This window comes from Dipodomys merriami, unplaced genomic scaffold (assembly GCF_024711535.1).
Source record: "Dipodomys merriami isolate MVZ:Mamm:240054 unplaced genomic scaffold, mDipMer1.0.p SCAF_8, whole genome shotgun sequence".
NCBI classification, from domain to species: Eukaryota; Metazoa; Chordata; class Mammalia; order Rodentia; family Heteromyidae; genus Dipodomys; species Dipodomys merriami.
The window spans coordinates 41434331-41461226 of record NW_027206401.1 but is presented as its reverse complement, the minus strand read 5'-3'; the positions used below and the strand labels follow the sequence as shown (position 1 = coordinate 41461226).

The 26896-nt window shown below is 38.0% G+C and overlaps 1 protein-coding gene across 5 annotated transcripts in view; it reads left to right on the top strand.

Moving 5' to 3' along the window:
- The window catches only part of Klhl32 (kelch like family member 32), a 195429-nt gene that overhangs the window by 123906 nt on the left and 44627 nt on the right, over positions 1–26896 (top strand). For 4 of the 5 annotated variants that reach the window (XM_070010226.1, XM_070010225.1, XM_070010228.1 and 1 more), the window contains one exon: positions 16066–16281. The exons of the other annotated variant lie outside the window; for it this stretch is intronic. In XM_070010226.1, the coding sequence (XP_069866327.1) occupies positions 16066–16281 (216 nt within the window). The remainder of the gene's footprint in view (positions 1–16065; positions 16282–26896) is intronic. 5 annotated transcript variants of the gene reach the window in all.

Sequence of the window (26896 nt, the reverse complement as noted above, 5' to 3'; positions counted from 1 at the left end):
AAAGCTGTATATGCTTTTTTTTGTCTTAATTATGCATTCATTAAAAGCTTTTATACCCAACAGAATAAAGTAAATATTTTTTGATCTCCATAGTGTGCTCCCAGACTGTAGATTTGCACAGCAGGGTCTTGATAATCTGAATAAATTGTATTTCCCCAAGGAGTTTATCTTTCAAATAAGGTCATAAAGAAATGTAGCTCCCCCATCCTTAGATTTCTCTGTGTGCCTTTTATGCTCTGAGTAATATAGAGCTTGGGAACCAGGGATGGTGCAGTACTGCATACTTGCTTGTGGTCCAGTATACAGTCTCAATGTATTCTCTTTGCTTACCTTTAGTGAAATTTTTTTAAGTACAAAAGAAATGAATGATTTTACATGACAACTATGGTTTGTTTGTTTTTTTTGCTGATACCTGCAGCAAAAGAAAATCCATGTTAGACATGCAGACTTTCCCTCCTTTGACCCAGTCAGTGAGTAAAATGGATGGAATTGGCAAAGCTACGGTTTAAGCCCTGTTGACAGCACTTCGAAAGGAAACAGCTATCATGACAGCCATCCTGTGTTTGGCCTCTAGGATAGGGAAGGCGCTTTACATTCATTTTGTTTTGAATCCTTATTGCAGAGCTGGAATGCGGTTTCACTTTTCCCAATTTTCAGGTATGAAAATTAGACTGGGAACAGCTCCCTTCTTACCAACTCTATCGGTCAACACCCAATCATGTCCTTTTCCTACAATTCAAAGTTAAAGATGCCACCAGTGCCTTGTCCCTATCATTTATGACCCAGTGAATGACAGAGGAAATATATAAATTATAAGCCCAAATAAATGTGCACCATCAGTTACCCTTATTATCTTTCTCAGCCATAAAGAACAAGATGTCAATGTACTGGTAGCACTGAACGGTAGCACTAAAATAGCATGTGGTTTGTGCAGCTCTTAAAAGCTAATAGCTTTTATTCTCTTTGTAGGCTTCCATATTGGTCTCCAGTGTCGCTAACATTGCAGGCATGTTCCTTGATCTGAATACTGAAATATTAAAATGTTTAATAAGTTCATATAATATTTAATAAATTACATTTTAAATATGTTAAATATTTCAAGGCTTTGAAAACACAGGAGAATCTATATTTTACTGTGAACTAAAAAATAAGAAGAATAAAAGCCGGGTTTTTAGACATATGCTATCTTTCCTTGTTTTCTCCCTGTCCATCAATCATATCTCACCACCTAGGTACTTTGTAAAGGCCGAAAGGAAGATCTAAAGATATAAAGAAGTTGTCTCCACCATTTTGTACAGCTTAGTACAAAAGGCCTAAACAAATACTTCAGGCAGCAAGTAGGAATGAAGGTAAAAAGCCAGAACCATCTTTACGTGGTTTGCCTTTCTAAGGAAATAGAATTGAATCTGGGTAGTACCCAAGAGGAGAGAATGTTTATATTGTTGAATTTCTTCTTTCCTTACAAGTATTTTTTTTAAATCTGTTGAATGAAACAGTCTTTAAATGCTCCAAAAATAGCAGTCATTTGGGAAAGAACTTTCAAAGTCTTCCTGTATGTTCTAATGCAAAATTATGAGACCATTTATTCCCACTTAAAAATGTATGACATACTTTTGGCAAAAAGTCTGAGCATTAGATTTTTTGATCATCCCTAAATACCAATAGAACTAGAATTTTATTTTTTATTGTAAAGATACTGTTCAGAGGGGTTACAGTTACATGAGCAAGGAAATGAGTCCATTTCCTATGGAGCATTGTTACCCCCTCCTTTGTTTTTCCCCTACCCTCCCTTTCCTCCCCAATTCCTCCCTCTCCCCGCTGCAAAGTTGTAAAGTTCATTTTCAACATAGTGTCTTGTACATCTCATTGTTACAATGGGTCATCCTGTATTCTTATTTCAGCATTTTGTTATTTCCCTTCCATTCCCCAAATGAGAAAAATGTATATACAAGAAGCAGGACACGGGAATCAAATACAGTGCCAGTCCTAGGGCTCCACCACTTGAGCCACAACATGACTTCCAGCTTTATCTGATTAGTTTATTGGAGATAAGAGCCACAAGGCCTTTCCTGCTGGGCTAGTTTCAAACTGCGATCCTCAGATCTTAGCCTCCTGAGTAGCTAGGGTTACAGACATGAACCACTGGCACTTGGCTCAGAACTAGAATTCATTTTCAATGTTTTGGAAAGAGAAAAAAAAAGAGAGAAAGTCAAAAGTCCCAAGATTCACACTGGAGAGTCGTCATGTATCTGGACATTGTACCATATTTCCCAATGATTTTTAAAATATATAACCTTATATATAGTTTCAGGAAAGAATTTAATCTTACATCAAATATTTGAGAGCCTCTCTTTCAGTGAATTATGGAATAGTTCTTCATTTTTCTCAATGACTAAATCATATCTGTAAATGAAGCTACCTTTTCCCGTGTGAAGTCATAAATGTGCTCACAACTTGCTACAGCTTTCATTCATGATAAAAACCAATATTTATCAATTATAGTCTATAAGAAGCACATAATGGTTGATATTTTGCAGGATTTCCAAACCCTAAAATGTAAAACCTGCTTTTAATGACAAGTGCTTTCTGGCTTATGGTGATTTTACTATTCTCCACTTTCCAGTGAAGGAAAGGTGATGCACATTCAGTAAAAATCTTACTTTGCATGCTCTGTTTTCCTCGAATAGCAAAGTGCAATATGATATTCTCTAATGAGGCCAGACAGTGGCTGCAAGCTGTAGCTCTGGCTCAGTCCATCTGATCAGAGTCAGCAACTAGTACTCCACAGAGTACCCACTGATATTTGGCAGGTCAAGTTTATGAGTGCACCTGGGATATTTCTATCATCTGATATTTTTTTCCAGTTTGTCTCTTTTTAAAATTTTCTTATAAAGATACTGGACAGAGTCATGTGATATTTTTATTTTTATTGTGAAAATACCATACAGAGGGGTTACAATTACATGAGCAAGGTAATGAGTACATTTCTTATCAAGCATTGTTGCCTGCTCCTTTGTTTCATGTGGTACTTTTAGATGAAACTTACGACACTTCCAACTGATGATGACATATCAGGAAATAACCTTATCATAAGTCAAGGAGCATCAGCAATTTATTAATAACATTTTTAATACATAGAAAATAAGCTAATCAGTAGTAGCATGAGAGACAAGCTAATTGGTATGCGGTAAGAGGCGAGGAATAGGAGGCATTAGCATTTGTTTAGTGACTACGTGCCCCTCATTAGTTGTTATACCTTTCTTGGTACTTGATTTCAATAAGCATATGATACAATATTTTTATTTCACTTTGAGTTAACATCACTAAAAATCTAACAATAACTGGTTTCTATACCAGTTGGGTTCATCAAAGTTTTAGAATTGTTTTCGGGGTGGTTTTAAACAGAGAATTACTTAAACTCATAGCAAACATGTCCTTTCCTTTAGAGGAGTCCTCAAAATGTGTCATATCGATGTGACATGTAACAACTTCAAGTTTCACATGGGTTACAACGTGATGCATATAGAAGCCACCACTCTCCTGATGCCTTTATAGGAAAGCACTGATATGTGTTAACTTGGGTGGCATTCTGAAGGAGACATAAGTGAAGGCCATTGGTAATCAGAAATCAAAGGTCATAATTTAATTGGTGACAAGGAACTTCATTAAAATAGTTATATCTCTTGAGCATTATTTCCTAGAAAAATCTGGAATACCATTCACTTTGGTCATCTCAGAGATGAAAAATTCAAGGAATCGATAATATTACTCTTCCTTGAAGCTTGAGAGTTTAATATCATTTCTAACCCAAGTCATAGTTTCCACAGGGATAGCACCTATTGTGGATGCTTCTTTTTCTTTTGTAAATAGTTTTTTTTTTTCCTTAGAACTAGATGAGGCAATAAAAGGAACAGCTTCTATGAAGGCTGTGTTTTCACTTTTGTGAGTCAAAATATTTCCGTCAGATTTCTGGCTCTTGTCGGTTTTACAAGGTCCTCTAGATTTGAAGCAAAAGTGCTTGGGGGCAGATACTGGGGACAGACTACAACAGACACAATCACCTGATTATCCCCTGTCTTCCTGTTGCCAGGCAAGACACACATCTTGACTGCTGTGTATGACAGCTGGACTGTCTGTCCACCCTTAGCAATAAGGCCACACATTTTTTTTCTCCCATCCCAAAAAAACACAGAAGAATACAAGTGAGTCTAAGTGACATGTCAGGGACAGGTTCTTAGTGCTCTAAATTATAAACTTTGGTTATTTATAATTAGTGCCAGATTAAAACATTGAGGCCCCTCATAACTGGTAGCCCGTCATTCTATTACATATGAGATCCACAGAGATCAAAAAGGCCAAGATATATCTTTCTCTTGTTGCCTTCCCTAGTTTGCTAAGAGCAGAAGGGTCAAAGGTCAACCCATACTGCTCAGCCTCACTTCCTCTCAAGTCTTTGTCTCAGGTAAGAGAGATATGGATAAGAATGTTGACATTGATCAAGATACATTGTATTCATAAACTTTTCTTAAGAAAAGTTTTCTTAAACTCCTTCATACACTACCTAAAGATAATTTTAAAAACTAAATGAAAAAGAAAAAGATAAAAACATACTTGGAAAGGAAGCAAAAATTAATACATAGTCTTGAAAATTTCATAACATTTAAACATCACCCAAAATATGGTAGTATTTGCCTTCATGGTTTTTCCCAGTACCATATTCACTTGTTAATATGAGAAATAACTGTTTTGTTAATATTAGTGAAAAATTACTTCAAAGAATAAAGATGAGTGATTTATTGAGTAGTAAAGTTTGTGATTAAGAGAAACTGGAAAGAGGATACTACCATGGCTGCTAAACATAAAACAGATAGCAGTCAAACATTATGTAAGAGTTGCCAGGTCTAAATCCTTCTATTCCTTTTTTCTAACTTAATACTTTCTGATTCTATTACTGTTTTCATAAAGGCCATATTGTATATGTAGGTAGTACTTTTTGAAGCAAGGAAATGAGGAGATACAAATATGAAATGTGATAATTGACAAACAGGTTAGTACTGTAAGAAGCACTCTAAGAAATGACTATTTACTAAAAGCACAGTAAAAGTTCTAATTAAGGAACTAGCCATACAAAAGGCTATGCTTGGGAAATAGGTAGGGTTTAAGAGTTGTTCAACTTGGAAAACTGAGTATTTATTCTATAGCTATTACGGTTCCAGGAGCAAATTTTATGGCTCGTCTGCTATTTAATTTATCTTTCACACTATAAGAAATAAATAGGAGAGAAAAAGGTGAAGTTAAATAGCCCTAAAGCAAGGAAAATACATATTATTTTAAAATATTCCCCCAAAGAACAGCAGCGTATGCACCATAATTCTGAATAGAAACTAAATTTCAGTTGTGAAGCAGTGTGACAGAAATGAAGCAGTTCAGAAAGAAGAGAAAGGTTTTCTTTCACTACAGGTAATTTCTTGTTACTGAGCTGTAATTTCCATTCAAAATCACTGCCTCTACTTGCATAGTTGGATTTTTAGGGCACACAATGTAAGGATCTCATAATAAGGACAAATATCATTTGAAAAGATGTTAAGATAATTTGATCTGAGTAGCCAATTGGTAGAGGAAATGATTGTCTCTTGAACTTAAAAAGCAATTTTGACTAAATTGAAATATTTTTCTAACAGAAGAATGATTATATTGTGCTTGTCTATTAACACTTTCAAGTCCAAGCATTATTACCAATTTTCCTATTTGGAAAACAAAATTACCACTGGGTTTGCCTTTGTGTATAGTGTAAGAATTCCAGAAAGATATGGGGGGCCAATAAAGTATGAAAATGGCCCTATTTATAAAAGGTTAAAGTTTAGACGGATATGTTAGAAACACATAGAATATTCTGTTTTTGCTTAATTATAAGTAAACAGAGCTTGCCTTGCATACATGAAGCCCTGAATTTGATTCCTCAGCACCACATAAGCAGACAAAGCCAGAAGTGGCGCTGTGGCTCAAGTGATGGAGTGCTAGTCTTGAGCTGATGAGCTTAGGGACAGTGCCCAGGCCCAGAGTTCAGGCCCCACAACCGACCAAAAAAAAAAAAAAAAAGTAAAGAGAAAGAGCTATGGACACCTTTTCATTAAATATATGTGCTAGGCATCTATTCCCTGCTGGAAACCAGGAATGCACAAAGAATGACACAAAATCTACTATAAAAAGTGCTTAGAATTTTTTAGAAGGAGGGAGACCTATCATCAACCAGTGTACAGCAAAATCTACCTGCACAGGTCAGGGTAGAAGCACAAAGAAAGACATGGTCAATTTTACTGAGTCAGGAAAATTGAAAAAGTGAAATGAATTCATTCATTTAGAAGGCTGATTTTTGTACCCTTATCCTCTGTACTAAACATTGGTAATATGCCAGTAAACAGAGCAGACAGGTCTGTCTTCCGATAGAACTTACTGAGAGCCAGAAGAAAGAGAAAAATACATTATAAACAAATATGCCAGTATAGGAGAAGATTACTACAGATGATGATGAGGGCTGAAAGCAGATAATACCATCATAGGGGTTATGTGGAGATGGAAGGTATGGACTAGTTAGGATGCTCAGACAAAGCAATGGAAAAAGATTTCTCACCCAAAGAGATTCAGTACGTGTTTCAAACATTCTCACTACAATCTCACTTGGTGGCAAGATAGACTTCAAATACATTATATTACTCAGTTATGGTGAGGCCAACAGACCAGGAGACAGTTTTTATTGGAAAGATAGTTTATTACTCACAGTTTCCAAAACTGAAGGGACATGCCACACAGCAAGCCCAAAGGTTGGTTAGAAAGCAGGAATAAGCTCAGGATTTCTGCACAAGGAAGAGATGAGGGCAGATAAGCAGGCTTATAAATAGCTAGTTTGGGTAGTTTACCTGGGCTGTAGGAATCTGATCAGTCTCTAGTGGTCTGGTATTTGGCCTTAGGATGATTAGGGAAAAGTGCATATTGCTTCCTGTAATGTAGGATTCAGACTGAGATAGCATTTCAGAGAATAGGTTCTTGATTGGTTAGCTTGTATATGAAAGCCTATTTTCCAGAATACATCATATCTTCCCAGTCAGTGAGACCCAGGATACCAGAGTGAATACTCATCCCCAGCCCTATCTTTTACCAGTATAACCTCTACTTTTCTTGTGGCTACTGAGCTCCCGATGGCTTCTCAGTTAAGCTTTAGTAACTTTTTACTCCAGATCAACTTCTGTGTGTAGGCCCTCAGAGGTTCATATTCTATCCTTTGCAATATTCACCTCCGTTGTAAGTTTTCATTTTTGTAAGTGTTTTTAAATCCATGGTTCCCTCTTCCAGTAGGCTTTATAATCTACATAGCCTGAAGTTTACCTATTTTGGCTTGTTCTACATTGCCCAGCACACTGTGGTCCTAGTATATGATGCTCAGGTGGTTGGTTGTCACAGCTGGCGTCAAGCTAGGATGAACAGGGTTGCTGTTCTGCAGGATGAGATCTGTCAGACAGATCCAGGTCATGTCAGAATATGCTCTGTCTTGAGTTTTGACTTTTTGCTCTGAACTTGCTATAGGTTATTTTATTTCTTGGAAATTACAGAATGTTTCTATCAACTTCAAAATGCTTCCTTAAGTCAAAATGATCAAAGATGGTTTCAGATGACTATATTTGGGATGGCAAAGAGTTATAACCATTTATTTTTAAGCCCCCAACAAACAAAACCTGTTACAGTACAGCATTATTATTTTCTGTACTAAATTATGAATATAATATTTACATGTATATTTTATTATTCTATAAATTAATGAAATCAAGTTTTCTTTCTGATTACTTTTTTAGATTTCACTTTTTTGTGTGTGCCAGTCTTGAGGCTTGAACTGGGGACCTGGGCACAGTCCCTGAGCTTTTATTGCTCACCACTAGTGTTCTACCACTTGAACTACAGCTTCATTTCTGGTTTTGGGTGGTTAAGTGGAAATAAGGGTCTCCCAGAATTTCTTGCACAGGCTGGCTTCAAACCACAATCAGCAGATCTCAGCCTCCTGAGTATTTAGGATTATAGGGGTGAGCCACTGGCACACAACCCACTTCTTTTATCTATTTATTTTTTAATTATCTTTAAATAGCTGTATAGAAGGCTTTCATTTCAGCATGTCAGTATATGTGCTTTGCTGTTTTTCTCTATACAAAAGTGAACCTATTACACATTTTAAATAGATGTATGATATGATTCAGTTTATGTTAAAAGGAGAGAGTTGGAAATTGGATACTGGATGTAAGCAAAGTAACTTCTGAAATTCTTTCAGAAAATATAGGAGTTGAGTCATAGAAAATAAATGGTAAGAGAAAGAACAGATAGGACTGAGTGATATACACACACACATACACACACACACACACACACACACACACACACACACACACACACACACACACACACACACATATATGAAGACTGGCTACTGATATAGGTATAGGTAACTAGAGGTGTCCATTCTACAAGAGAGAAAACACAGATAAAATGAAAATACCAGCCTGGCTTCAGGAAGTCACACCTATAATCTTAGCTACTTAGGAGGCTGAGATTTGAGGATTATGGTTTGAAGCTAAACAGAGCAGGAAAGTCTATGATATTCTTTTCTCCAATTAACCACCAAAAAATCCAGAAGTAGAGCTGTGGTTCAAGTGGTAGAGCTCGAGCCTTGAGCAAAAAAACAACAACAAAAAACTTAGGGATAGCATCCAAGCCCCAAATTCAAGCTCCAGGACCATCATAGAAAAAAAAGAAGAAGGAAGGAAGGAGAAGGAAGGAAGGGAGGAAGGAAGGAAGGAAGGAAGGAAGGAAGGAAGGAAGGAAGGAAGGAAGGAAGGAAGGGGAAAGGAAGGAAGAAGAAAGAAAGAATGAAAAAAAACAGACTTTCGTAAAATAGGTTTAATTTGGATATGTTGAGTTTAATATGGCTGTAGAATATACCACAGAAGACATTCTCCTAGTCAATTGAGAAAATTCAGAGCTGCAGAAAAAGACAGGTTGGTAATATAGATAGGAAAGCACTGTCAAGTAATTAGTTTACAATTCAATTCTGTGGTTTCCTGACTTTGGCCATCTTTTTCACTGATGCAATGGTGCACCTTGCATTGTGACGTGGCTATCTAAGACGACATATTCTTCGCTTTGACCTCCTTGCATCAGTGATGAATCATGGCTTATGGATACCAAATCACAATGCTCAAATATACTTTATTGTTCTTTCTTAACCACCCCTCCATCTGCTATTTACTTCCATGTGCCAAGCCGCTATGGTAAGTGCTTCTTCCTATATTATCTCCATGGCAACCCGATAGAGTGGGTTGAATGTTCCACTTTGTAAATGGGGAGTAATGGAAGTTCAGTATTGCACCCAAGTTTCCTATAAACAGCAAATGTCAGAGTTAGATTTGAACTTGACTCCAGGGGCCTGGTTCTTCCCTCCCCATCAGAAGCTGCTATGGGTTTGTTCTGCCTTGAATGCCATTATTCCCTTTCTCTGACATAGAAAGGATTTCTTTTTACAAAGTCTAGAAATATATACAAAAACATTAACAGCGATTTTCTCTGCATGGTAAAAGTATAAATGCTTCTCGTTTTCTTGTCTATACTTCCTTTGTCCTGAATTTTATGAAGCTAACTTTTATTACTTGGTATAGCCAGAAACACAATGGCATGCCTTCTAAAACAGCAGTGATTTTTTTCCCCCCCATACTGTGGAACCATGGCTCCACTTGGACTTTCCTGCCCTGGCTATCTTCAAACCATATTCCTCAGAGCTCAGTCTCAGTATTATAGGTGGGTATTTGATGCAATTTTACCATTGTTTCCCACTTCTCTACATCACATTAATAGAAGCCTTAAAAGCAGCATTATTAGTGGGCTGGGAAGGTGGCTCAGTGGTAGAGTGCTTGCCTTGTATACACAAGGCCTTGGGTTTGATTCCTTAGTACCACATAAGTAGAAAAAGCCAGAAATGACTCTGTGGTTCAAATGGTAGAACGCTAGCCTTGCGCTGAAGAGCTGAGGGACCGTGCCCAGGCCCAGAGTTCAGGCCCCATGACCAAAAAAAAAAAAAAAAGGCAGCATTATTGGTGCTTATTTTTCTTATACACAGTGTTGACCAAATGAGCCAAAAAAATTTGCTTAATGACCACACAGCCTGTCTGGCCCAGGAAGGGTGCATTCTGTGACAGCAGAACCACAGGGAATGACTCCTCTTCCTTACCTCTTCGCTTCATAGTTTAACTGCTGAGATGTCAACTGTGGATCGTGACATGAATGGAAACTTCTGACATATCTAGAAAGCACTGGTGACTTGGGCACCTCTTTTGTGGCTTGAACTCAGGGTATGGACCCTATTCTGGAATAGTTTTGCTCAAAGGTAGCACTCTACAACTTGAACCACAGTTCTACTTCAGTTTTTTTGGTGGTTAATTGATCAAGATATGTAGTGCTCATAAACTGCTTTGTTAAATGGCAACCCTTTGTATAACTACTTAAAGAAAATAACATTTGATGGGCTTGGAAGGTAGCTCAGTGGTAGAGTGTTTGCCTTGTATGCGTGTGGCCCTGGGTTCGATTCCTCAGTACCACATAAGCAGAAAAATCTGGAAGGGACCCCATGGCTCAAGTGGTAGAGTGCTAGCCTTGAGCAGAAGAGCTGAGGGACAATGCCTAGGCCCAGAGTTCAAGCCCCACAACCATCAGTGCCCAGAAATGCACACTACTTTTAGGAGAAAAAATGGATAAATGAGAGGTAGGACTTGACACATCTTTACCTTAGAATTTATGTTTCTCTCATACACAAACATGTCAGTTCCCTTTCCTTTTGCTTTTCAGTTAGCCTTTTCATTCTCCACTATATACTAGAAATGCATTTTAGATTGGTCTTGAGGGTTATAAAATTATATCCTTAGAAAATAAAAATACCTCAGGACTGTGGAAGAAGGTGTTAAAGAATAAACTTCAAAAGAAATTCAGAGGATGGAAGTGTTTCTCAGTGGTAAGTGCAACTACCCTAGTAAGCACAAGGATCTGATTTCAAATCCCAGTGCTGCAAAAGAAAAAAGAATAAGAAAAGAAGAACAAGAAAAAAAGCAGACAAGAAGAATAATTGTTTAAATTCCCCATCAAAATGATCTTTGGTTCTCTGTAGTTTTGAAGTGGATTGCTCTTAAGTTATAGGCATCTAACTGGAAGAGACCCAGTGTCTCTATATAAAAGTCTGAAGATGCCTAAGATGCTTTTATCAGGAGAGAGGTGGGAAGAAAGTTGCCCTTAGCTCCATGCCCATCGTTGTTATTTTTGTAGAGCTTGGCAGCCCACACTCAGCTTTCTCTGTATGCCATGGTGCTGCTCCCCGCCTCAGAACCCAGGCCACCCCTTGGGCTTGGCCTGTAATACTTGAAAGGCACTGACACCACATCAGGCTTTAGAATGACTTCAGAGGAGTTTAATGGGCCCCAGATGATATCCAAGGCCCTGGAGCAGATAAAGATGCTCTATAGATGTATTTGTCAACCCAGAGAGATAGCCTCAAAGCTCACAGTGGAAGATCTGTATGCAAAAATGACTCACTGTGTCCTTCCAGGCTAGAATTTACCAATCTCTAACAAGTAAGAATTTAAATAAGGGAAAAGGGTGGGGTTGAAGAAGGGTGAAGGTATTGAAGGTATAACACAGGTGTACATAACAGCTTTGTTGAATAGCAAAAAAATTCAATACATAACCTAAAACTTAAGAAAAGTGAGGGAAGGGGAGCATTAGGAAGGAGGCTGAGAACGTTGAAAGGGATGACATTGATCAAGATGCACTGTTTTCATAAAGTGGGTTGTTGAATGGCAACTCTTTTGTACAACTGCTTAAAGATAATAAAAACATTAAGATAAAAGAATGCTTAAGCTTTTCTTGAAAAGTTAGTGCTGCTGTCAACTTCTGCATTCTTTAATAAAATTTGCTGAAGGAGAAGTCAGACTATTTTGACTGAATAGCTTTGAGTAGACCCTTTGATATTTTAGTTGTACTAGGATTTAGTGATCATCTGTGGAAAAACTTTATTTTAAAGATGAACAGTTTTTACTTTTCAATTGGATTGACGAATAGAACTATTAACAATCTTATACTGATTTCTAAAATCTTCCAACTTGACTTCTATTAAAAAGTATAATTTAGGGCTGGGAAGGTGGCTCAGTGGTAGAGTGCTTGCCTTGCATGCAAGAGGCCCTGGGTTCGATTCCTCAGCACCACATAAGCAAAAAGAAAAAAGCCGGAAGTGGCGCTGTGGCTCAAGTGGTAGAGCACTAGCCTTGAGCTGAAGAGCTGAGGGACAGCGCCCAAGCCCAGAGTTCAGGCCCCACGACCAGACCCAAAAATAAATAAATAAATAAAAATAAAAAGTATAATTTAAATGTCATCATAAAAGAACAGGAGGGAGGTTCTAAAATATGGAGCTATGATTAGGTAGCCATGCTGCTGCTGCTGATTCCTTTGAGAGTGATTTTTACAATTTCTTAATTGCTTATTTTATTAGTTAGCATAGCATTTGCTACCCAACAGCAATATAGTGAGAGTCACATGTGTAATTTAAACTTTCCTATTATGTGAATTAACAAAATAAAAAGAAACACATGAAATTAATTATATTTAAACCAGTACAATCATTTAAACAAATAATCAAAATTAAATTTTCCATTTGATGTTTGTTACTCTTTGCAGTTGTTGTGTTTCTCACACTTATAGCACATTTCAGTTTAGAATGAAAAATTTCAAATGTCTAATAACCACTGTGCCTAGTGCTCATGGTACTGAGCACCCCACATTATAATATATTCATTAAAGTTTTCAAAGATCTATGGAAGCTACTTTATAATAAAAATAATTTTAGAGTTATTATGTAACTAGAAAGAGGGGAAATAGGTTGATATGTTGAGTAAAATAGCTTTTTATGACATCCTGAGTGGCATATGTAGTTAGAAAAATATTGTTCACAAATTAATTATTATAAGGTAAAAATGAGGGAAAACTAGGACATAGCCCATTTTCACTCCACTTAAAATAGGCATGTTTCAGAAGTCATATGTGTCTGGCACTTTGATTCTTACAGGACTAACATGAGAAAGTTTTTTTGTTTTTTTTGTTTTTTAGGGGGGTCCGGTCGTGGGGCCTGAACTCTGGGCCTGGGCGCTGTCCCTCAGCTCTTCAGCTCAAGGCTAGTGCTCTACCAATTGAGCCACAGTGTCACTTCCGGCTTTTTTCTTTTTGCTTATTTGGTGCTGAGGAATCAAACCCAGGGCTTTAGGCATGCAAGGCAAGTGCTTTACCACTGAGCCACCTTCCCAGCCCCTAAAGTGACAAAGTTTTACCGAGAGCCTTCACTTTCCCAGATATCATCAGAAGCCTGGCTGGAGAGAGAGTCAAATCTGGCAAAATGAAAGCTTTCCTATAGAAACTCTTTGAAAAGTGGAGGCAGATGCCACTAGTTCTGAATGTTTGGGGCTAACCAAACAAAGAACAATTACACCTCATCTGCCGTAGGTAAACTTCATCTAAAAGTATTCAGGTCAAGAGTCTTTTATGTGAGATTTCCTCATTTCTATGACTGTACATGTAAAAATGTATTTTTTATTTTCATGAAGTCAAGGTTATTTTTACTTAAAAAACATAGTTTAAAGTTTGGGGGAAAGAACAAAGGCAGTCTATACATAGTTTGTGTATTTAATTGTGAATCCCTATTTCATTCCCCTTATATACATATTACCTTTAGTAAAATAAATAATAAAGACTGTGGAATATGGCAAGAGTAGACATGCCAATTGTCTTCGCTGATAAAATGTTTCTTAAAAGTTATAAAACACACACACATATACATATATTGTACATGCATGTGTGAAACACCATGGTGAAACCCATTGAAGAATTAGCATACACTACAAAAAAGTGAAGAACAAGAATGTAAAGTAGGGGCTGGAATGTGGCTTAGTGGTACAGTGCTTGCCTTGCATGTCCTCAGTACCACATACCTAGAAAAAGCCAGGAGTGGTGCTGTGGCTCAAGTGGTAGAATGCTAGCCTTCAGCAGAGAGGCTCGGGGACAGAGCCCAGGCCCTGAGTTCAAGCCCTGGGACTGGCAAAAGAAAACAAAAGTAAAATAGGTCCTGTCTGGAATGAGGGAACTAGTGAGAAGTAAGAGGACAAATGGGGAAAGGGAAGAAAGGCGAATATGATCAAAATACTTTTATTTCAAGCTGTGAAAATGGAACAATAAAGATTTGTTGAAATTGGTTTGGGAAGACAGGAAAGAGGAATAAGGAATAATGAAGAAGGGAGTGTAATCAATTGTACATGTTGTGTAAAATCCCCTTGTCCAACTAATTGATGCTAATAAAACATGTAATAAAACCATAGAAATGAAGTCATCAAGGAAGCATGTCCATTAAGATTAGAAGAACTTAAAAGGAGTGGCAAAGTAGAATGTCACTCATAAAACCATTCAGTAAGTTCCTTTTTATTCTTTGAAATGTTTTATTTTTTGAATATCTTTATTTTCGTTAAGTAGTTGTACAAAGGCATTGCCATTCAACAAAGCAGTTTATGAATATAGTTCATTTGACCAGTGTCATCCCTTTCAACATTGCCACCCATCCTCCCACCCCGCCCCTTCCCTTAAATTTTAGGTTACGTATTGAATTTTTGCCATTTAAAAAAGAAATTTATGTCCACAATGCATCTTGATCCATGTCTTGTCCTCAATAGCTTCACCTCCTCCCCTTTGACCCACCCGTTCCCTTATTTTTCTCAGTTCTGTGGCATATACAATTCATTACTGCCTTCATTCTACTCCCTTCATATTTTATTTTTAAGTTAACTTAATGCAATTTTTGGCTTAATATCACAAGAATTTATTACTTTCAAGTTCTGGGGACCACAAGTCTGAAATGAGTTCCAAAATCAAGTATTACGTCCTACTGGGCACTGGTGGCTCACACCTATAACCCTAACTATTCAGGATTGTGGTTTGAAGTCAGCCCGGGCAGGAAATTCCATGAGACTCTTATCTCCATTTAACTACCCAAAAAGCCAGAAGTAGAGCTATGGCTCAAGTGGTAGAGTACTGTTCTTGAGCAGAAAAAGCTTAAGGACAATGCTGCAGCCCTGAATTAGAGCCTCAGGACTGGCAGCGGAAAAACAAAATGAAAACAAAAACCAAATGTGATTGAACAATTTTGTGTTTGTTCTGCAAAAACCTCCAGGGGAGGGTTCCACGAATTGGGCTACAGACATGTTTGTGTATATGTGTAATTACTAAACCTAAAGCTCAGGAGGAGAGATAGACTGAGAGAAAGATCTAGACAGGTGGGAGCTACCAGTAGCAGAGGTAGACCCAAATGAGAGCCCAGTGGTGGAGAATGTTTATGTTAGGCATCAGTCTTCCCTCACTCCATGTCCAGTTGATCAACCCCAATTGGAAGCCAAGATGCTAAAAGAATCCAGGAAATGCTGTCCCTAGAGATCAACTTCTTAAGACACGCAGCAGGGCAAAGAAGGACTATGGAAGGTACACTACACTGGGAACAACCAGAACACTCTGAGAGCCTTTAATTCATCATTTGCTAAATGAAGACTTTATACCTATTCAAAAGAGCTGAAATATGAGAAAATACTAGTTAAGCATTTAACACAGTTTAGGACATAATACAAAAACTCAGTAAATATTGCTTAGCTTTAAGTAGGTAAGAGCAGTGTCTTTTGATTCCATGCCTTCTCCCTGGGAGTAAGTTCTTTACAGTTGTCTTTAAGGATCCAGGTTTGAAGAGGAAAGGGAAAATGACATTCAGAACACACCTCCACCAAGAGCCTCCTCCTAATTGAGTTCTTTTTTTGTTTTTGAATATTACCAATCCCACTTCTCTTTTCCCTAAAATGAAAAATCAGTGAAGCAACCCTGAATTTCTTGCCTGCTCTTTCTTGAATTGATTTCTAAAGATCTTTTTTTTTTTCATTTTTTTTATTTTTTGTTTTTGGCACCCAGGAACTAAATAGCTTTAATTACTTGGATCTGTACAGACTTGCTGACCTCTTTAACCTCACTTTGCTGGAGAAGGCAGTGATCGATTTCTTAGTGAAACACCTCTCTGAACTCCTGAAGAGCCGCCCAGAGGATGTCCTCATGCTTCCCTACTGCTTGCTCCAGGAGGTGCTGAAGAGCGACCGACTCACTTCCCTGAGTGAAGAGCAGATCTGGCAGGTAAGGGGGCTCTGCCGCCTCCTCAGCTGGTGTCCAGGAGACTGGGCATTGAAGGGCTGGAGAGTAACTACCAGTATTTTGTTGAGTTTGGTCTCAGTGGGGTTGAAGTTTTAGAAATCCTGTTCCCTTGATAAAGCAAGTGGTTGAAGAATAGCAAGCCTGCCTCCAGGCTCTCAGACCTGACCTAGCTATGCAGCCTAATTCTCAAGATCGAAGGTGTAAATCTACAGCAGATCCTCATATACTGTGGCTTCCTGAAACCCTAACCTGGCTACATCAGAAAAAAGTTCAGGGATGTTTTTATTTTCCTTCCTGAGAAAAACAACTTGTTTCTTCAACTGAATATGAGAAGAATGGATTATAAAATGAAATTGTGCATATTCAAGACTGGTGATAATCAGAATTCACTTTGGCTTTCTCGCTCCTTGTTTAAATAGTACTAGAGCTTGAATTTAGGGCCCTGGTTTCTCTAGACAAACATTATACCATTTGAACCACATCACAGCACTTCCTTGCTTTATTTGGGGGATACTGACTCACATTGAAGCCTTGGTGGGCCTGGATCACAATCCTCCAGTTTACTCCTCCCACTAGCTAAGATGATAGATGTATGCCACCACACCCAGCTATTTGTTGAGATGTGGTTCTTGCAGTCATTTAGCCCCATCGGCCTCAAAGCACAATTCCCCTGATGTCTACTTCCCAAACAGCTAGGATTAGATGTATGACCTACCAGGGCCTGCTAAATTCTGGGGATTTCTATAAATAAAAATAAAATAAAATAAGATTTTTTTAAAAAAAATTTCAGTAGATAGCAGCTTGGACCTCAAATTAAGTGAAACTCTTGCACTGCAATGAGAAAAATCTCCCTCCTCTGTTCATTCTGCATTCATTGCTATTTTCTTAAGCCTTGCCTTTTCGCCTGACAGAGCATTCTTTTTACATTCTGTGACTGCTTTGTCTAGGGGGCAGGAGGATGTTTAGTGTTTTGAAGTTGATTACTCAATTTACATCATCTTCTGCCTAGCCTTCTGACTAGCCTTGAATGAAACTACCTGGTACCTTTGGGAAATAGAGACCATCTTCCCTTCCCCTTCTCTCTAAAGCTGACTTTCTCATGCCAACAAACAGTAGAGAGCCAGTGATCAGGATTTCATGATCATCTGCAGAATGGCTATATATCCAATACAAAGGAAAGTTTCAGTATTCTATTGGATGGCAGCTGATATCTTACTAATTACATTCAGAGAGCATTTCAGTGCTGGTCAGCACTGAGTCATCTATAGCTGTCAATTATAGATGATTTTCTTTACACCTTCATTTCTTCTTTGTATTCATTAATTGGCCACTTTCCTCTTTATTGTTGAAGAGATACAGTGTGCTAAGGGTCAGCCAGGTCTAGGGTCTTAGACACTTTAATATCTTATTATCATAAAGACCTGCAGACTTCCTGTCCCTACCCCAAATCTTCCAGGTTAATAGAAAGAAGCTTCAGTGGCTGGCTCAGAATTTTAAAAAAAAATCTAACCTTCAAACCCAAATCTGATTATACCTGCCCCCAACTCTCCACTGTTCCATACTGTCTTGATTTTTAAAAAGTCATTAGTTTTTGTTGCTTCTTAGGTATTTCTGGGAATGTTTATGCAGGCAGAAGTTGAAAGTGTTGATGAAGATGTGATTTTGGAGGGGATTTCTATGATCAGTAGCTTTTTCTGACAGTGTAAGTCATCAGAATTCCTTTTGGTCAATTCCAGCTGGGAAATGGCCATATTTTCTTCACATCTGAAGGGAAAGAGTCACATAAATGTTGCCTTTACTTTTTTCAAACTAAATTGAGGTTTGAGGCCACACAGCCTTGTGGGTCTCTCTTCCTGTGTGACCATGAATGAAGGCATTGGCAGATATCAACGAGTTGAGGTGCAGATGTCTGAGTGTATGAAAATTCCATCCTGTTCACTTACAATTTATCATAATTGTCTCTCTGAAGGTTACTAATATTGTACTGTAGAATTTTAGAAACTTGATTTCAGCTACAGGCAATAAAGGTATTTTTTCTTAGAAATGGTCCTCAAGAAAGAATTAAAAGACTCACATAAATATTATCAATTTAGGCATTCACCAGACGATAAGAAACTGCTTTTGCTTTATCTTAGTAAATAAGTAATTCCCTCATACTCACTAGAGAAAAATCAAATCAGACCAGCTACGGTGCCTCAAGTATAGTTAAGTTCATCATTTTTTTTTTGCTGAGGTTATACTAGTAATGCAATATACCATGGAAGAATCTAATATTCAGCCCAGGGTGAAGATTGGGTATGCCAGAGGATTAGTGTCAGGGTGCTTTATAGAAGTGAAACTTGATGGACAGGCTGGAGACACATCTACAGAATCTCATTAAATTGCTGAATTGTTCATTACGAAACGTTCTCACTGTAATAAAGTGCTCATTGACTTTGACAAATCCCCATCCCATGTCTTAAAGAAGAACAGTGAAACAAGGGCTGTAGGGGAAGAGAAAGGAAATTGGCACAAAGTAGGACAGGTAATAGAAAAGTGGATGCAGGGGCAGTGCTATTTGATTAATATGTGCAACCACTAGCTCAGGTGAGAGCACAGTAAACACACACACGTTTACCCAGGTGGCTGCTCCATATACACTGATCATGTAATCCGAGGCAATTCCTTTTTCGGTGAAAGGTCTAATTTTCATTATTCTCCAGACTTCACACAGTCTGGCTCTGAAGATCTGTCATAAGAACCTTTGAATTATCCTTACTGAACAAACTCTATTCTTTCTTTCTTTCTTCTTCTTCTTCTTTTTTTTTTTTTTTTTTACCTTTTTTCCTGCCTTCTTTTCCCTTTCCCGGTCCCTTTCCTTGATAAAATGTACTACAAGATACAATCCCTGTTCTGTGCATCTCTAAATCTGTGAAATCCCTCAACATTATGCCTTATATCTGATTTTCTTTTTTATTTGACCTTTTTACACTTTAAGTATCTTCTCTCACAGAAGGCTTCATAGTCTCTCCCCAGGATATTTGTCCACCCCCTGCCCTCTTTCCTTAGTCTAGTATGACTACTTTGTTCTGTATTCACAGGTAAAATAGAAACGTGTACCTCTTCATAACTTAGATATATAAGGACATAGGAGTCCTTTCAAAAACTACTTTGTTTTTCTTTTATTTTGTGAGATTCAGTTCAATACAGCATTTGGTTTTATGTTTTGAGACTACTGATTTCTCAAGAGTCAGATGAAACACAGCAAGTCGGTTATTGGGTTTAAAGAAAAAGGAGACAATTCAGTTAGAGATGAGGTGGAAGTATGAGACAGAAGGTTCCTCACATCAGCTTCCAGGTTTTATTTATCTCTTTGAACTGATCCCTATTAGATTCAATAGATAAGGGGCATGAGAGGGTTGGGTAGAATTGAGGAAAAACTGACCAGGGGTACAAAATCTTCAGTTACAAGATCAGTAGGTTCTGAGGATTTAAATTACATGGGTGGTAGTAGATATGCTAATTACTTTGACCATGGTCATTAGTATATGGTGTGCATTTGTATATTATTTCACCTTGTTGCACAACTTCAATGTAGACAATCCTTATCCGTTAATTAAATAGCTTTAAATAAATAGATAAATAAGGAAAACACAGCAACTCTTCACTAAAAAGAAAACAAAAAACTGAAATGATTCCATATCACCTTCACACATCAGCCTAGTTTTATTTTAGTCAGCACCACTGATAATCTGTTTCTTTTCCTAAGGAAAGTACATTTTTGGATTCTTCAGTGTCATATTGTCTTTCACGAGTCTGAAGGGGAAATGACTACTTTTAATAGAAAGGCCATTGATAGAAAATGGAGATACAAATTCCTAGAAAAAAACAGAAGTTGTAGCTCTTCATCTATCAATACTTACTTGGCGCCTGTTAAGTGCCCTAAACCATTCTGATATGGAAGGTAGTAGACAGGTGTCTTAACAGGTATCATCTCCCAAGCCTTACCAGTAATGGGAGGAACCTCTATTATTTTAAGACATTAATACAAATATATGACTCTTTACTTCATCCCCCAAAGTAGTATGAGCACAAAGGATATTTTTAAATAATTATGAAGATAAAGGGGAATGATGCTTAAGCATCTATTAGGTTGGAAGTTAAATCTCTAGGAAGCTTCACAAAAATATTGATTAAGTTATTGAGATTAATTTCACCCTTATCTCATATGTAGTTTGTTTTCCTTCATTATTGGTTACTAACTGTTTCCTACTTTGAGTGAGGTAGACTTGTATTCATAGGGACAGTACTTTTTCAATTTTTCTGAGCCTTGGAATATTCTCTCACTAGCTTTGGGTCTGAGGGTACCTGCTACTTGTATTTTGAAGCAAAATCTGCCTGAACTTAAGTAGATAATAACTCAGTAGTCACCTGATTGATGCAAGGACAGACCTTAGCAGAGGGAACCTTTGAATGTAGTTATGGCCCATGTCAATGGTGTGGGGAGTGTGTGGGCAGGTTAATCTTGTTTAACTTTGTCTTTGATTACCCACTCCCAGAGGCTGTGCCTGATGCCTTTGCAGTGTGCAATGTCATATTGTTCCCTTGCACTCCATAAATAATAAATCTAGACAATAAGGCAGAGTTTTCCTATTAAAATGCATTGAGTGGATAATAAGACAGCCTACATAACACTCAGTGTATTCTAGGAAACAGAGAAGACAAAACAAGTTTGCCTTTTTAAGTCTGCGCTTTTCCTTATATTTCTGCCAGAAATTTGCTTCCATGAATTATACTCTTATTAATATATTCCATCTGTATCTCGAGAGATGTAAGTCACATATCGTTTAGGATGGTCAACAGCTTCAAATGCAGTGGATTTTGTTGACAAACTCCACCTCAGCTTTTATCTATACCACAAAATCACCCACATTACTGCTTGATCTAATCATTTTCTTTAAAAGGAATCCCAGAAGGTGAACCCAAATGAAAATTTTCCCATCCCTTTATAGTTAGAAAGTAGAGGACATGGGGATGTACTCAGCTTTCATCTTTTATCTCTTAGATGATAAATTGACCCAAATGTACCTCTGGCCAGGGAGAAGCGAACATTTCCAACTGTGATATGGGAAACAATGCTGTCACATGCTTCTAATTTAAATTCCATATCATCGTTTCAAGAATGCTGCCACCATTTGTTATTGAGTTTTTTTTTGTTGTTGTTGCTGTTTTTCAGTGACATGAATAGGGAAACTGAGATTTAAAACAGCTAGAAACCAACTCATGTCTGTTAATTCTTGGGTTCTAATGTAGTCTTCTAAATTCATTCAAGTGTGATGGACAGAAAGATACACCAAATTAATCCTATGAATTTTTAAAAAATGAGGATGTATTTGGACTAAGGATATAGCTCAGTGGTAAAACACTTGCCTAGCATGATTGGGACCTGGGTATAATCCCAAACACAGCAAATACATCCATGCATGCATGCATGCATGCATACATATGAAGAAATGCCTGATCATTCTGATCCCCTTTTCATCCTGCAGACTGAAGGATAATAACCCTTTACCTGCCTCATTGTCTCTGTTGTCATCGTAATTTTGTCATGTTCCATGGCATATGCTATCTTACTGTTTCGTTCATTCCAAACAGTTACTGAGTACCAGCTCTGTCTGGCCATAGATTATTCATTTTTTTCATTTATTGCTTGTTGATGGGATGGATACAGGCCAGTTGGGTAAGGGAAGGGACCAATGGGCCCTGCTTTCATGGGCACTGCAGAGTCTAGGTGGACTTCGCTTCTTACTCCTTTCCTACCATGAGTGGTTCATTCCCAGTGGGGATGGACAGGGTATGTTGAAATGAATGGGTACAATGGGAAGTGAGATGTTATAGAGTGGACATTTTCATACTACCCAGAATTCCTTTTCCTTTTCTTTCTACAGTGCTTGGTTATTGCTAACTCTTGCTCTTATGTATATATCCTCCAAACAGCTTTGCAACCTCTGCTATTTCATGTGGTACTAGTCCAAGTCGAAGAAGTCAGACTGTGGGCTTGCCACTTACTAAAAAAAAATCATTGAATATAGCATTCACATTTTACACCCAGAGAAATGGAATAACATACTGAGTCCTGAGAACTCTCTCCTCAAACACAATTGTAAGCTCCCATCACATTCCTGCTCTTCCTCAATCCTATTTTATACGTGTATTGTGGCATTGTGAGTATATCATTTTGCCAAATAGGCATTTTCAGGGCATCTATGTGATGTCTCATTCTATTTTCCTTTCTTTACTTACCGTTCTTTCAGCTAATCGAATTTGTACCACTTCTCAATTTCTCCAAAACATCTTACAGCTCGCTCAGCTACACTGCAGCCTTACAAACATGATGAGGACGTCTCTATTTCCTTCTTATTAGATGTTAGTGAAGAGAGTAAACAGAAGCTTCTTTGCATCCCAAATAGTGTGGCCTGGAGGATGCTTTATCTTCTAAGGGCCCCCAGCTGGACATTGAGAAACGCTGCTATTTCTAGGCTTGAAGCTGCCAGAGTATATATTTAGTCATCCTTCCTGATCTCCATGCAGCTAATTCCTCTGTGAGGAATCATCCCCTAGTAGCTTGACTAGTGGCTTTGCTGTTGTTTGTCTGGGCGGCTTGCCTTTGTGAGACACATGACACATTCATTTCAGAGGGACTTTGCTCAACTAATCCTCAGCACTAGAGCTGTGGGTTGTCAAGTAGCTGTGAGGGAGGCAGTGATTATCAGAAATGACAGAGACCCAACTTGTATTCATGTGCCGCCGTTCCCATGGGTTCATAGTTTTTTTTTTGCCTTTTCTTTTTTTTAAATAAAAAAATGAGCACAACAGAACAACAAGGTGATTTATGAGATATGACATATTTATGTTCTCTGCTTCTAATTTTCATTGTGATTCATGTTGTTTCCAGACTGATATTTTTGTTGCTGCTGTGAGAAGTGTGTGTGTGTGTGTGTGTGTGTGTGTGTGTGTGTGTGTGTGGCTGGGGGGAGATGACTGGAGAATATTACTTATGCATTGGTGGCCTGCAGTAATATTGCTGCTACCTGGGTTATCAGGGATTTAAAAATAAAACCCAACCATAAGCTGTATATGAGGTAGAAACCCTGAGGCTAGGCACAGAAGTCCATCAATAATAACAACAATAATAATTCTTTGTAAGTGTAGAGAGCTTCATATTTTCATGCATTTTGCACATAATTTCATCTGGGTCTCTCATCCACCTTATTAAGTTTGATCAAGAAAATTTTATCCAAATTTTAACTAGGGGGAAAAATAAGAAACCAAAAGCTTGAAAAGGTTCAGTGACTGATCCACTATATTCTCACTATATTCTCTTGAAATATGCCCAGTCCTTAATTTGAGCACAGTCTCTCTCTCTCTCTCTCTCTCTCTCTCTCTCTCTCTCTCTCTCTCTCTCTCTCTCTCTCTCTCTCTCTCTCTGTCTCTCTCTCTCTCTCTCTCTCTCTCTCTCTCTCACACACACACACACACACACACACACACACTCACACACACACACACACCCCAGAACAGTAACAACAAAAAGGCCAGGACTTCCAAGTATCTCATGCATCTTGTAAGTCAGATTTTTATAGATTACTCTATAATGAGTGAGCCAGCAGTAGACATGTCCTAATAAATGACTGGTTTTCATCTTCACCTGTTGTACAACCTTGTGGGAGGCTCCCAAAATGTCTCTAATAGAAGCAGCACAGGGGAGTGTTGCTGAGAGTCTTTTTTGATCACAGCTCAGAAGATCGGGCTCTCGATAGATTGATGAAGAAAAGAGAAGGGATAGCAGAGGAAGAAACCACCTCTCATTCCATCAGAGTAAAAGGTGGTGAAGTACAGAGCAGGAAAGGAAGGCTGATAAGGGAGAATCACTTTAAAAATCCTATCAGAAGATTTAAATCAGTGTAAAAGAGAAGCTGAGTGCCATTATTTCTGCTACAGTGATCCAGACTGTGTGGGAGAAAGTCTGGAGGCTCTTGTCTCTATCTAGGGATGGAAGAAACAGAAATGATTCATCATTGCCTCTTTATTTGATACTCAATATATTGAAAATCTGGAAATTTATGCAGCAGAAATTGACACAGCTGTTGGCAAAGATGTGGGGTTTTATTGACTTTGATAAACGTTACCCCTTTTTAACACAAATGAACTCATGGACCCAGTTCCTACAATATCAGGCCACAGTTGAGTAGCCACATGTTCATGTGAGCTAGCTGTGGCAGACTAGAGATTTTCTGGCCTAAGCACTCTAAAGGAGGAAATCTGAACTCTGGAGTAACTCAGCGGTTCATGGATATTTACATTCAAAGCAGAAGCCTAGAGAAGTCTTAGTGTTTATTGTTGAATATTGACATTCTTAAGTGTGGTTTCTTTTACCTCTGCCTTTATGGTTTTGTTGTTGCTGTTCACTACAAAGTAAAAATAAAGAATCTCTGAATTCAGGCTGGAGATACAGCTCAATGTTGGCTGTTTCCCTAGCATGCACAGCACAGGAAAAAAAATCTGGAAAAAAACCTATTGTAAGACAATGATCAGAGACAGTATCCATTGATAAAGATCATTTTAAGGCTCCTTTCGTGCCTATTGACATGAGTTGGGCGATGTTCTGCTCCTAGTCTGACCATCTCCATTGAGTTGAATGGGACTACAAGCAGATTCCAGTCTTCTGGTAGATAAAGCACAACCTGGAAGATAAATCCTTTTAGGACAAAAGAGACCTTGAAGGGGTCTAAAGATAGAAATCAAAGATCCCTAACATGATTCCCTCTTGTTTATGAAAGTGCTATAAGTCAGTTATGTTCAAGGACAGAAGATAAAAGGGGCCTTCCACATTGGAGGCTGAATGGATGTATCTTCTCTGTGTGTGTTTTTGTTGATGAGAAATGGCCACACATTACCACCTCTGGCCATACAAGGAAATTGGGTAATTAAAGGAGTGATGGATGGTACGCTAAAGTTTAAACGTTTTAGGAAGACCTATCTTATTAACACTGGGGGGGAAAAGTGAGCATAATATCATTAATTTTGATTAATTCATTTGCTCTTAATATAGCTTTTAATTTGTAATTCTATGTGAATTACAATGTAATTTGGCATTAATTATACTAAATTGACTATAAGTCAGCCAATCACAATGGGAAATTACTCACAGCTGAAAGTAAAACTAAACCTCTCCATCCAGAAAGGACGATGCTTAGTTAAGGGACAAATACACTTAGTCATCCCTCTTTGGCTGTGAGATTGACACTGTGTGGGATCCCTTCTTCTGCCCACTTCTGGGACTATGTACTCTTTGGAGTGAAGCCTCCTATAAATCCAATAAAGAGTAAATAATCTAGTAAACAAAGGGGGGGTGATTCATCAGGTTTGCCAGGTCCCCTGAAGAATATTTTTGCTCTTCTCATTTCATGTAAGATTTAGGCAATGTAAAAAGGCTGTGTAGTGCTTTAGAATGATTAATTCCACACTCCTTGTGTTCTGGGGCTTAGAATAGGGACTTACCTAAATTGGCCTGCCTTTCATCTTCATGCCTTGTGAACCAGTCAGAAAATCCTGTTTTAAGCCCTCTGTGCAGTCAGCATCCCAAAGCCATCCCTACTTGACCTATACACAAACTGCCTTCTGGGCAGAAGGAAGTCATGGCTTAAAAAGCCAAGCTCACACTGAGAGAACCAACTCCTCAGGAGATTGATGGAGTGTGTGTCATGATAAAGCTTGCTGGAGATGCCTGTAAGCACACAGGAAATGAAGTCACCTGCCACACAAGTTGGGCACCTGAGAAAAAAAAGAGGAAGCAAGAATAGCTTTGGAAAATAGAAGTGTTTGAGCTGTTCGTCACTGTCTTACTCTGAAAAAAATATTTTCAGAACCCCAGAACAGAACTTTGAGGTGTTACAAAAAGCTGCATAGCAGATCTGTCAATTTTCTGCTGGAAGTCTTATCTCTAAACAGGTAGAACTATGTGGGTTTTGAACATTCTGAGTACATATGAATTGAACAGTTGGTCCATAAAATGAGATCTGGGTGTTGTGGAACAAATTTTGCTAAATTTACTAAGGAAACTTCAAGACTATTTTTAATAGCTCTTCTTTTATTACTTTGTTAATTCTTATGTAAGAGAAACTTTGAGTGAAGAGGTTAAAAAATTATCCTGAATCCTAAGCCACCAGCTACGTTCTCCTCTGTCTTCCATTGATGCTAATTATAATCCCAAAGCACACAATCCAGAGAATTATCATCACGAATGATCAAAATCCCTAAAGTCTAAAATCCCTAAAGTGTACATCACCCACAGGTACATATTAATTTTTGCAGCTAAAAGGCTTTCCTTTTGTTGTATAGTCCTGACCTACATCATAATATTCCCCTGATTGGACTTGTTGATCTCAAGATTAAAGCAGAAAATAGAAATTAGAAGCTTATTTTTTGTACTCCAAATGGATATTCCACATTCATCAATGAATTTCAAAGAACGATGACGTCTAGAGTTTGCTAACAGAAGCAGCTGTGCAAATATAACTTTATACTGTTTCAAATTGTATGCCAAATTTTGCCAGCC